Here is a 12,776-nt window from a genome sequence, read left to right as displayed (position 1 = left end):
CTTAAGAGAAAGTTTGCTGAATTTCTTTTTTCATTAGTGTATAGGACTAAACTGAAATGACATAACCATCTGAGATACTAGACTTTTTCAAAGTACCAATCAGCTCTGCTAGAACCAATGAAGTGAATTAAACTATTCATACAACATAAGAAAAAATACTAAGAGAACACTAGCTGGCATCTGTTGCTCTCAAAAAAAATACTTTTTATAGCTTCTTCCTTTTTTCCCCCTATCATTTGACCCATACGTATTTTTTAAAGCTCTAAGATTTTCACCATAATTTTCATGACATCAGCAGCAATATCAGTTCTAAGGTGAGATAGGACAATAGGCTCTACTTACCACTTGCAAAATGAAACTTGGCTAATTCAAAATTGCTCATAATCTAGGCAAGAATAGGGATATCTGGTCTTTCAAAGAGAATTCTGCACACAATGAACAGTGTGGAAAACAACACTTGCCCAAAGTGACTTTCTGTACAAAAGTAGGAAATTCAATAGGCAAAACTTAATATTAACTTTTTGTAAGTTGGCTTTGGCCTTTTTTGCAGGAATAATGGCTTTCATAGCTGTATTCAGAACTTTGTACTCAGAAAAGTCTATAATAAAAATGTCACTTTAGAAAAGTTAATAATCTTTCAATTAATATTGTTAATATAGATGAATATGCTATAAAAACATTAAAAAGTATTCTGAAATAGTATTCCTGTTTGTTATTATCCATTGAGTCTACAGAGAATCATAGTATAATCTTGATATACTTTTACCTTCACAAGTTCTTTAAATACAGCATGCTGAATCATTTTTCTTTTGTTAAGACCAGATGCCATCTCTTCAAGATCAATGGCAGACCTTCATAATGATGGTATTTGGGGGTAGGAGGGAAAAAAGCCAGTTAAAACACTCGAAAAAAGAAGTTTCTGCCCCAAAGGCTATAAGAATATTTAATCATTCGTATTAATAGCTTTCTAATTAGCATGCATATAATTACTACAGACTCAAAAATCTATACCATAAAGAATTTACCATGAAATAGTAAATGCAAGGCTTTGGTTCGTTTTTCAAGGCTTTTTTTTTTTTAAAGTCTAAATATTAATTTATCCTCATATCACTGCAAAGTATTAATTTTAGTTATTTTTCTTGCAGCATATATACTTTATATATCTTTACACCTAGCAGAAAATAAGACTACTTTCTCTAGTTCTAAATGCTTAAATGCCATTAGTTCTACATTACCCACTCTGATAATATGAAAAGGAAGGATGGCCTGAGAGCATGACACAGCTAGGATTCGAGCAATTAACTGATGTGCCTATAGTACTCTATGTGCCCTGCCCCAGTCAGTGCCTCTCCCACTGAACGCAATAACTGAGACCACACACATTACTCCTTCATTCAAATATGGATGGAGAAACCAAAAGGGGAACAAAAAGGAATACAATTCTCTAATAATGAAGAAGACTAATTATAATGCCATCTTAAACCTGAAAAGGATCAAATGGTGCCACTTTTCTATAAAGAATCTGAATTGTTAAAAGGCTTTTATATTAAAATACCATACAGTATATGACTGAATCTATCCAAATATAGTATTAAAATGGAAAGAAATCCATAATTAAATGAAAGCCACATGTAGTTTATTTTTTGAACCATCATTATGAAAACATACTATACACGCAATCTTCCAACATATGAGTTCTATTCTTTTACAGTGCTGTACAAAAGACATGTTTCATGATATAGCAGACGTTTCTAGTTAACTCCTCATCCCAATAAACTAAATTTAGTTTTGCCTGTTTTTTATCTAATTAATTTAACTTACTTTACATTTTCTCTTAGTTGCTTCACTAGCTTAATATTAACATCTGCTTCCAATAATGCTGTACATACTTCTTTTAGCATAGCATTTAATACCTGCAAATAAATAATTGAATAAAAATTTAAAATGCTCAGTGTATCATTTCAATCATATAAAAACACTGGTTCATCAGTCATCATATACTACCATAGCTTAATAAAGACAACACTACACTACTGGGAGAACAAAAGGTTTTTCAGTTAGCCTTAGAGAGAGCATCTTATTAAATGTCTAGTCATTTTGTCAAAATAAGACATTCCATTTAGTTTTATTCAACTAAGTATTAATTACCACGATTTTATTCCTATATTAAAGCAATAATAATAAAGACAATATACAAGCCAAATAAAGTTACTATACACATTGCCAAAGATGTTTTCTATGTCACTGAACACCTGCTGTTGATACACAGGACTTTAAATTCCCAATATCTGCTTAATTAGACTACTAGGCAAGAAAATGTAACAAAAGAAAACGACCCAGTCTGATCTAAAGTCTCACTATTTCCACCTGGAGCAGAGAAACAAAGTGAAAAGGAAACTATCCTCCACTAATAACTATCATCACATATTTGTTGAGTGGCAAGACACTGTGGTTAAAAGATCATAAACTATAGTCTTAAGAAAAGATGAGGCTTTTGCTGCTCATGTAAATAGTTTACACACTAGAATGTAAGCTCCACAAGGACAGGAATTTTAGTCTGTTTTGTTCAGTGCTATATTCCTGGTGCCAACAAAAATGTAGGCCCTCATACATTTCTTGAATGAATTCTCATCTTCAAGTCACTTCACATGTCCTACAGAGGATAATCAGATTTCCCTATCCCTCATTAAAGGAGTCTGATAAAAATGAAGCTGATCTTTCATTAGAGGGATTTTTCCTTGTTAATTCCCTACCAGCACAGTGCCAAGAACAGAGAAGCTGCCAATTCAAGCAACAGCTGTTATTCTATTTCCCACCAAGCTTTTCTCCCTGGTTCCTTTTTCTCTACTATAAACACAAACAGCAAAGAGTTACACAGGGAAAAATGTTGAGAAAGCTGTTTTATTTATTCTGAGTTCCGAAGACTAAACAAGATTTGTTATGATTATTTAACAATAATTAGAAAAAGCCCTGGATGAGGAAATAGAAAAAAAGATTCCAACCCTGGCTCTTCCAATAAATAAACACATGAAACTCTCTGTTGCTATTAAATGAGGCTGGACTAGCCAAGTTCAAAGATGGTCCCAAAATTATTTAACCATTGGCTTATTAAAGTGTTGATATCAAATTCTGTATCAGAATTTTTTCTTAAACCTCCAAGTTAGAAAGTACTTTTTAGCTATTATCTCATTTGATCCTTAAGACCACTTTGTAAGGTAAATGCTATTTTCTCATTTTATACATTGAGGAATCTGAAGTTGACCTGCTCAGATTTTAATAACACAACTACTAAATGGAATACTAAATAGTCTTCTAAAACCAAATTCAGTACTTTTGCATTGGTACCACAAAACAGAAAGTATACTTGTGGCCTATAATCATCTCTTTTCAATTGATAAACCATTAAGATACAACATGTGGGAGAAAAATGGGAAAAAGAAATATCTTAAACTAAAAACAATAAAGCTAGGTGGAAGAGTTATGTCAGATACCATGTAAGAAGTCAACTTACAAAATCTCCAAAACACCGAATGAGTTCAGAGAAAACGAATCAAAGTAGCCAAGATGAAAATACTGCCTTTTATAAAAATGCTAAATAAAAGTCAAAGAGAAAAGGTCAGGTACACACATGCCTACCCAAGAGGAAAGAAGCAGGATACTGAAGTTTTAGGCCTATGTCAAGAAAGCAAGCAAAAGTGTATTTCCACATCTAAGGCATTTTCAAAGTATAAAATGTTAGTCATTTTTACATGTAAGTTAAGGTTTCATTTTGTAGAAAGTTGAAATTAATAGTCAACAATAAAAAACATTACCTAGTGTATCTAGTTTTAGGTTTTTACCTACAGATAAAACAGTCTACATCAAAATAAATATAAATATAGAGATTACTTATAATCCAGCTCCCCAATGCTAGTGATGATGTGCCATCACATATACTTCATTTTACAAACCTCTTCATTGATAATGGTGGCATTGCTCAATGAGCGTAATGCTGATGTTATTTTTCTTCCAAGATCTGCTAGTACCATCTTGAAGGCTTTAAGACGTGATTACAAGAAAATCTAGGAAGGAAAAAAATGTAAACAAAAACATGTGAAAACAATCAATACCAGTTCCCGTAATTGTAGACTTCTAAAGAAGAGTATTTAAGTTCAAATTAAAGTACTCTAGCGTTTACAAACTATAACTTCAACTTCTTTAGTCTCAACCTACAGCCTCAAAAGTCAAGTCCAAAAGCCTGCCAGCCTTCAGACTGGAACTACACCACCAGCTCAGCTCTCCTGGGTCTCTATCTTGTCGACTCTCCCTGTGGATCTTGGGACTTGTTAGCCTCCAGGATCACATGAGCCAATTTCTCATAATAAATCCCTTTTTATATATGTGTGTACACACACACACCCTCCAATATTGGTTCTGTTTCTGTGGAGAACCTTAACTAATACCAGTAAAGTACTAGTTCAAAGCTAGCAATAAAAGTTTATGGTCAATTGCCAATGATATTCCTGTAAAAATTCAAAGGAAGAAAAAAGTAGACAGAATAGGCTTTATTGAGAAGGTTGAATATGAATTTGATCCTGAAATATGGGTAGAAGTTGGATAGGTAGAGAAGAGGACAAAAGGGAATTTGAAGAAGGTTAAACAGCATAAGCAGAAAGGGAGACATGGAAAAGCCTGGGACAAACTTGTATCTTATGTATGCATTGTACTTATGGATTGTTGAGTATTATTTGGGGGACAATAAATAAAAAATTCTGGCTAGGACAGAGGGCTATATAGTTAGAAGGAAATACAGGTGGTAAAAAGCTCTAAAAACCAGGTTAAGAAATACCAACCATTCAATATAGCAATATTGGCAGAAAAGTTCATTGTTCAAAAAAACAGTTTTGACAACTCTTCCAAGCTAACCTAGTCTAATTCAGTCAACCTAGATTATCTAGACTAGGTACATCCTATCTATAGAGTATAGAAGAGATTAAAAATGAGAGGAATAGGAGGATAAAAGAGCTGATTCATTCAACATAGGGAAAGTGTAGAGATGAGAAGAATCAAAAGAAAAAGAAAGGAAAAATGTACTCAAGGACCAATCACTGGCAAAGATAGTCCAGGCTGAGCTCTAAATTAAAACCTACCCTTCCACTCAGGTAGAATTTCATAATTTAGAACCTAGAAACTTACTACCAATACTTGACAGACCAAAATAAAAGTGCTTACCATATATTTTTACAATCACATGGTTACTTTAGAGAGCAACTACTTCATAGAAAAGATCCAGAACTACTTATTTCTTATCCCATATTCATTATGTTAATTATTGCTTAAGTAAATATTCTTCAGGTAAGAAATAACATTCAGATGTTTCAGTTCATTTTCTTTACTACTGTGTTACCAGGATTGATATAATCCTAATTATGACACCACAATTAACTTTTTTAGAGATCATGTCATAAACAGATCATCCTCCATTTTAAAAAGCTTTACTAGTTAACTCTTAAAAATAAACCTACCTTCCTAGGTTGACTGGCTATTTTAAATTAAAAAAACTTAATTTTTCCAATACATTTTTCCTTATGAAAGTATTTATTGGCAGTATATTTTTTAATATATTTGACTGATTACAAAAGTCTGCACTTCGGGTTTTTATAAAATAATATTTAATAATACCTTTTATTTATATAGTGTTTCCTCAACAATTTCCAAGGATGTGCTTCTGAAAACTCTGGTGTTAGAATTCTGCTCAAAACCACAATGATTTCCCATTTCGTGCAGAGGTATAGTCCTTATAACAAAACGTAGGTACCCCCAAATACACACCCCCTCTCTCTTCTCCCCCCAATCTCCCCTCTCCTTCCCTTTCCCTTTTCCTTATATTGTTTGTGGTCTATAGGCCCCAATTGAAATGTAAGGTGCATGAGGGCAGAGATTTTTGCCTCTTTTGCTCTCCTGTGAGCTCACTGCTTTATCGTCAGTCTTACACAGTAAGCCCTTGGTGAAAACAAACTTTATGAATGAATGGTAGGTGTATTTAAGATCTCAGGGAAAAAGCAAGACTAGGGAACCAAAGACATTAAAGGCTTTACAAATATCAATTAAAGGCCACTAAAACAAACCAATGAAGATAATGTCACAAATCAGAAGAAAATCACTGACCTAGGTAACTGATATTGTACAATTAATAATTCATTTGCCATTACTTGAAAATCACAGTGTTGTACACCTGAAACTAATATAATATTGTATGTCAACTGTAATTGAAAAAAAGAACATCAATGACCTAGGTAACTGATATTATACAATCAATATCCATTTCCCATTACTTATTAAAACTTTTCAGAATTTCCCTAAAAAGAATTTCCAACAAATTCTGAAAAACTAACTTCACCTTATTCTAATATGCACACTAAAATTCAAAACATCTTTTTAAACGTTAATAGCTAACTGTGTCTCAAACTAGAGTAATTTACAATTCAAGCACACTCGAAATTTTCTAGGCTAAATAGATTTATAGAAGTAAATCTGTGTATATTAGAATTTCATAAAAAAGGAATCTTTACTTAGATGGGGCTGTTGAAAAGGGATTACTGTATAGTTAGTACTTCATACGGTTTAACAGCTATTATTCCACCCTCACAACAATTTTATGATATAAGCAGGGTGAGAAATGGAACGGCCAGTCTCTACCAAAAAAAAAAAGCAAAATGATTTCCCACAATCCCTTGGCTACACAGCTTTAGGTCCTAGAAGTATGAATGATGATTTAAACAACCCAGTTGAATATCATTGTGGACAAACTCCAGGGACAACTTTTGCTGCTATACTACAAGGGAGGAAATCATATTTTGAAAGCAAAAGATGTACATTCCTCCTCATGGAAGAGTAATTGCAACATTCAGAAAGAACTGATAAGTATCACTGCAATCAGGATGTACAAGGACTGATCTTGGCCCAAGTCACATGTTCTTCTAACAGGAGTCTGACTAGGAGTTGGATAGTGAGATGATGGAAACAGGCTCAAGTGTGGGGTGCCCTAAGTAAGGCATACACAGGGCCAAGTATCATACTTACCTGCTGTAGTGTGAAGTACTGGAAAGAGCATGGGCTTTGGAATCTGACAGACTTGAATTCAAATCCCAGCTCTGCTACATACTGGCTGTGTTACTTTGGGCAAGTTACTTAATCTCTCTGAGCCTCACTTTCCTCACCTGCAAAATGGAGATAACACCATTATCAAGGTAGTTACCCTGAAGGGCTGTTGTGAGGATTAAATGAGACAATGTGTTTAAAACTGTCTGCAAGTGCCTAATACATTAACTATTAACTTCCTTTCGTGAATGATACCTCCCTGTATTATCTGAACTGTGAGTAAACTGGAAATTTTCTGAACAACCCTACTAAAGTGCCTGTCCCATTACCCAGGAACCACCCCAGGAATCTTTAACATGTACCTGGTTATTTTTTTTAATTAATTTTTTCAATTACTGTTAACATTCAATATTATTTTATATTAGTTTCAGGTGTACAGCATAGTGGTTAGATATTTGTGTACCTTATGAAGGATCCCCCGATTAGTCTAGTACTCACCTGGCACATAGTTATTACAATATTAACTCACATAGTTATTACAATATTACTGACTATATTCCTTATGCTGTGCTTCACATCCCTGTGACTATTTGCAACTACCAATTGTACTTCTTCCTCCCTTCATCTTTTTTACCCACCCCTCACCCCTACTCCCATCTGGCAACCATCAGTTTGCTCTCTGTATCTATTAATATGTTTCCATTTTGTTTGTTCATTTATATTGTTCATTAGATTCCACATATAATTGAAATCATATGGTATTTGTCTTTCTCTGTCTGACTTATTTCACTTAGCATAATACCATCTAGGTCCATCCATGTTGTTGCCATTGGTAAGATTTCATTCTTTTTTTATGGCCAAGTAATATTACACTGTATGTATGTACTACTTCTTCTTTATCTCCTATTGATGGACACTTAAATTGCTTTCATATCTTGGCTATCATAAATAATGCTGCAATGAACATAAGGATGCATGTATCTTTTCAAATTAGTGTTTTGGATTTCTTCAGATAAATACTCACAAATGGAATTGCTGGATCATTAATTAGTTCTATTTTTAATTTTTTGAGGAACTTCCATACTGTTTTCATACTGGCTACATCAACTTGCAATCCCACCAACAGTGCATGAGGGTTCCCTTTTCTCCACACCCTCACCAACACTTGTTTGTTCATTCATTAATGATAGCCATTCTGACAGGTATGAGGTGATATCTCACTGTGGTTTTAACTTGCATTTCTGTGATGATCAGTGACACTGAACATCTTTTCAAATGTCTATTGGCCATCTGTACGTCTTCTTTGAAGAAATGTCTGTTCAGGTCCTTTGCCCAATTTTTTAATTGGATTGTTTGGATTTTTAATGTTAATCTGTATTAATTCTTTATGTACCTAGTTATTATTCAATAGAAGCTAGAGTGTCCAGCCACTTTTTTCCACAAAAACAATTATAAATATTCCTACCAGAACCTTGCCTGAGCTGAGATTATATAAACAGATACTAATGATAAAGATTTCAAATCTTATTATAGTCATGTGCCGCAAAATGTTTTAGTGAACGAAAGACTGCATATACTATGGTGGTCCATAAGATTATAATAAAGCTAAGAAATTCCTATTGCTAGTGACATCATAGCAGTTGTAATACTGTAATACAACATATTACTCACATGTTCTTGGTGATGCTGGTGTTTATAAAGTCCACAGTAGTTAACAGGAATGTCCTAGGCCTTCACATTCACTCACTACTCACTCACTGACTCACCCAGAGCAACTTTCAGTCCTGCAAGCTCTGTTCATGTTAAGTGCCCTATACAAGTGTACCATTTATCTTTTATACCATATTTTTACAGTACCTTTTCTATGTTTAGATATATAAATACCTACCTACCATGTGTTACAACATTCACTACAGTAAAATGCTATACAGCTTTGTAGCCTAGAAGCAATAGGCTATACCATCTAGCCTAGGGTAATAGTACCATTTAGGTTTGTGAGTACACTCTAAGATGTTCACACAACAACGAAATAGCCTAACAACACATTTCTCAGAATGTATCCCAACTGTTAAGTGGTGCATAATTGTACAAAGAATATCCCTATAGAAAAGTTCTCCTAAGCTCTAGTTAGTGACTAATTTATTGGATCAACATTAGACTAAAGAAGTAAATATACAAATACATTATATTAGTAAATATCTTTAGAAAAATCACTTCCATATTATATACTTTTCTATAAACTAGTCAATAGCCCAAACCATACTTACTTTTCCTGACTAAAAATATATTTTTAAAAATTCTGCACAGCATGTGTATAGATAGTCTAGGACCACAGAAAAGTAAATTTATTTAACAAAGTGGCCTAAAGGTATTTTATTTGGTAAAACTATTATATTTGAATAACTAATATTATAACATTAATTGTGACTTTTAAATTTAGGGATACTTTTTTCCATTTTGAATCTACTTAGTCCTCCAAGGAAATAATTCATCTTTTTGTTTCGTGATTACAAAAGGACACATGTTCACTGTAAAAATTCAAAAATTATAGAAATATTAAAGGTAGAAAATATAATTCCCTTAATCCTAACCTCTCTTATTCCCTGATAACCACCAGCGATATTTGGTATATTTCCTATAGATTTTATTTTCTATAAAATTGCATATATTATATATTCCATATTTTGTCTCCAAAAAAAAAAAAATCCAAAAAATGACATTAGCCACCAGGGTACAATCAGATTCCTCTTCACACACACTACTAGGTGGCTATAACCAAAAAGACAGATAATAATGAGTGTTAGTGAGAATGTGGAGAAATCGCAACCTTCATACACTGCTGGTAGGAATGCAAAATAGCGTAGTCCTTTGGAAAAGTTTGGCAATTCCTCAAAATGTTACACATAGAGTTACTTTATAATCCAGCAATTGAACTCCAAGAGAAAGGAACACACACATCCACACAAAAGCTTGTACATGAATGCTCATTAGCAGCATTATTCATACTAGCCAAAAAGTGGAAACAACCCAAATATCCTTCAACTGATGAGTTGATAAAATGTAGTCTATCCATAAAATGGATTATTATTTGATAATAAGAAGAAAGAAAGTACTGATATATGCTACAACATGGACAAATCCTGAAAATATCATGCTAAATGAAAAAACAAAGTGACAAAAGACGATATATTATAAGCTTCCATTTATGTGAAATGTCCAGAAGAGACAAATCTATAGAGACAAAGTATAATAATAGTTGCTTAGGGCTTGGGAGTTTGGGGAAAATGAGGACTGATTATTAATGGTGATGGGGTTTCTTCATGGAGTGATAAAAATATTCTAAAATTGTGATTATGGTTGCACAACTCTGTAAATAAACTAAAAACCACTGAATTATACACTTCAGGTGAACTGTATAGTATATATATTTTATTTCAGTAAAACTGTTAGAAAATAATATCTGCCATCTCTGAATAGTGAATAACTAGTTTTTATTTTCTTATCTTTTTGTAATTTCCAAAGTTTTGGTAATGATTAAGAGTATTATTTTTAAGTCAAGGGGAAAACTATTTTTCAAAGTGCTCCTTGTGAGAATTAGAGTGATATTATAACAGGGATTCAGATGGAGTTGCCATTTGTATTCATTTAGTTATTCATTCATTAAACACCTACTAAGTGCTCTAGGAATTGTCCCGGCATGAGAAATTTCTAACTCCAAATCAACGAATTACATCAGTTTAACACAGACAAGACTCTGTTCACTGCAAAAAATAAATTACGTATCATACCACCACTGACTTCTCTTTAATTCTGCACAAAAGGTTCTACTCAATTATGTCAAGAAATATCAGGAAATTCTTTCTTCATTAAAATAATTGTTTTCAAATTTTAAAACTAATTTTAACGTTAAAAATAAAACCACTGCAACACTTCATAGTTTAACAGCAGAAAAGGTCCACCAAAAATTCTATTAGCAATAAAGGGTAATAATAACTCAAAAACACTAAGAATCATTTCTTTAAAATACTTTTGGCTGTCAGGTCAACATAAAAAGAAGCTTTATATAAACTGTTACCAAAAAAAAAATTAAAGTCAAAAAATTCCTTGGAAGTAGTTTGCATTGAATTTGAAAAGAACATATATAAGAGGAGGGATAAGAGGCATATGCTCGAGCAATGGGTTAGTTCAATGATGTTCTGGTAACAACTATCAGCTAAAAATTAAATACTCAATCAGAATCTCCAAGGATGGAAACATCAGAAGGTTTTCAGGGAAGTGGCCTCATCTAAATTCTTGAAAAGCAAAACAAGGCAAATATATTTTGAAAAATTCACTGGCTATATTGATGGGCAGTCAGGTTTAATAATCACTGCATGAAGGGAATGATTATTAAAGAAAACAAGAGAATGAAAAATCTGTACTATGGTATAAAAATTAGAGACAATGTAGCAAATACATTAAAGGGAGAAAAACTTGAAAGCAAGGAGACTACATACACTAATCATATCCCCAAAATCTGGTCCAGAAATATGGGCTTGAACTAGGGAAGCAAAAGGCAAAATGGGGTCAAAAAGGGCTGGAGCCAAGAGCTAACCCTTAAAGCAGAATCTACAGGACCTAATGATGGTTCTGGAGAATTAAGGAGAAGCAGAAGGCAAAAATGACTCTGAGGCCTCTAGTTTGAATAACTAGATGGCTAGTGATGCCATTAACCAATGAATGGAAGGCAAAAAGAGAAGCTGCTTTGAAAGTTGGAGTTAATAGAGAAAAAGGTTCAAGAAGTTTAAAGGTTATTTATAATGTCCTACTGAAGTTGGATATTGAGTATATAGGTGTTCATTTTATTAGCCTTTTTAAAATTGAACAAATAATACAAAATTCAACTAGAAACAAGGAGTTAAAACTAAAAAACACACTAAGTATCACTGCTTTTATATACTTTTCTATCTATGATATAGGTAATAATGAAAAAGGGGGAAAAGGAAGGTGGAGATAGTGAATTTGGTTTTGGATCTATTGAGTTTTCATAACTAAAGAACTGTATCACTCATGAGACAGAAGCGAGAGAAAAAGGTTTGGAAATGGTTGTCATACAAGGATAATGCTGCGGAAACCATGGATGAGAACTCTCCCGGAGTTTGTGCAAGACTCATTTGGGTCATAGCAATGATGAAGGGCCAACTAAAAGGAGAATGTCAACTAAGACTGAGAATAATCAAAAGGATAGAAGCTTTAACTAATTCCCTTTCCCTCTCCAAAAGATATCAACTAAAACGAGTAAAAGCTACCATTTATGGCTATCTTCCTATATTCCCATGACAAGTCCAGAATTTCCAGATAGCCGGAATTAGAGGAGTAATCTGTTTGAAGGAGGGCTTGAAGATGCACAATACTTATATATTAAGTATGAAAATACTAATTGTCCATATCAAAAAATCGAGAGAAAGAGGTTTGCGAGAAATCTTTCCCCTCCCCTTCAGGACCACCACTGCTATCCTCCAGGCTTTGCACCAAAATACGTCACTTAATCTTTCAATCCTCATACCTTTCTTTTAAAATTTTAATTAATAAACTTTATTTTTTTAGAGCAGTTTTAGGTTCACAGCAAAACTGAGCAGAAAGTGCATAGTTTCCATATACTCCCCGTACCCACAAATGCACAACCTCTTTCACTATCAACAACCTCATATCTTTCA

At 33.3% G+C, this 12,776-nt stretch overlaps 1 protein-coding gene across 2 annotated transcripts in view; it reads right to left on the bottom strand.

Moving 5' to 3' along the window:
* The window catches only part of SRP54 (signal recognition particle 54), a 33,979-nt gene that overhangs the window by 20,144 nt on the left and 1,059 nt on the right, over positions 1 to 12,776 (bottom strand). The window contains exons 2-5 of one of the 2 annotated variants that reach the window (XM_039885659.1): positions 7,063 to 7,199; positions 3,951 to 4,061; positions 1,822 to 1,913; positions 767 to 851 (exon numbers count right to left, since the gene is read on the bottom strand). In XM_039885659.1, the coding sequence (XP_039741593.1) occupies positions 767 to 851; positions 1,822 to 1,913; positions 3,951 to 4,028 (255 nt within the window). In that variant the 5' untranslated portion in view covers positions 4,029 to 4,061; positions 7,063 to 7,199. The remainder of the gene's footprint in view (positions 1 to 766; positions 852 to 1,821; positions 1,914 to 3,950; positions 4,062 to 7,062; positions 7,200 to 12,776) is intronic. The other variant, XM_039885658.1, reaches the window with a different exon arrangement.

The sequence above is a fragment of the Pteropus medius genome, unplaced genomic scaffold (genome assembly GCF_902729225.1).
Source record: "Pteropus medius unplaced genomic scaffold, Ma_sr-lr_union100, whole genome shotgun sequence".
Taxonomy (NCBI): domain Eukaryota; kingdom Metazoa; phylum Chordata; class Mammalia; order Chiroptera; family Pteropodidae; genus Pteropus; species Pteropus medius.
This window is presented reverse-complemented; position numbering and strand designations above follow the sequence as displayed.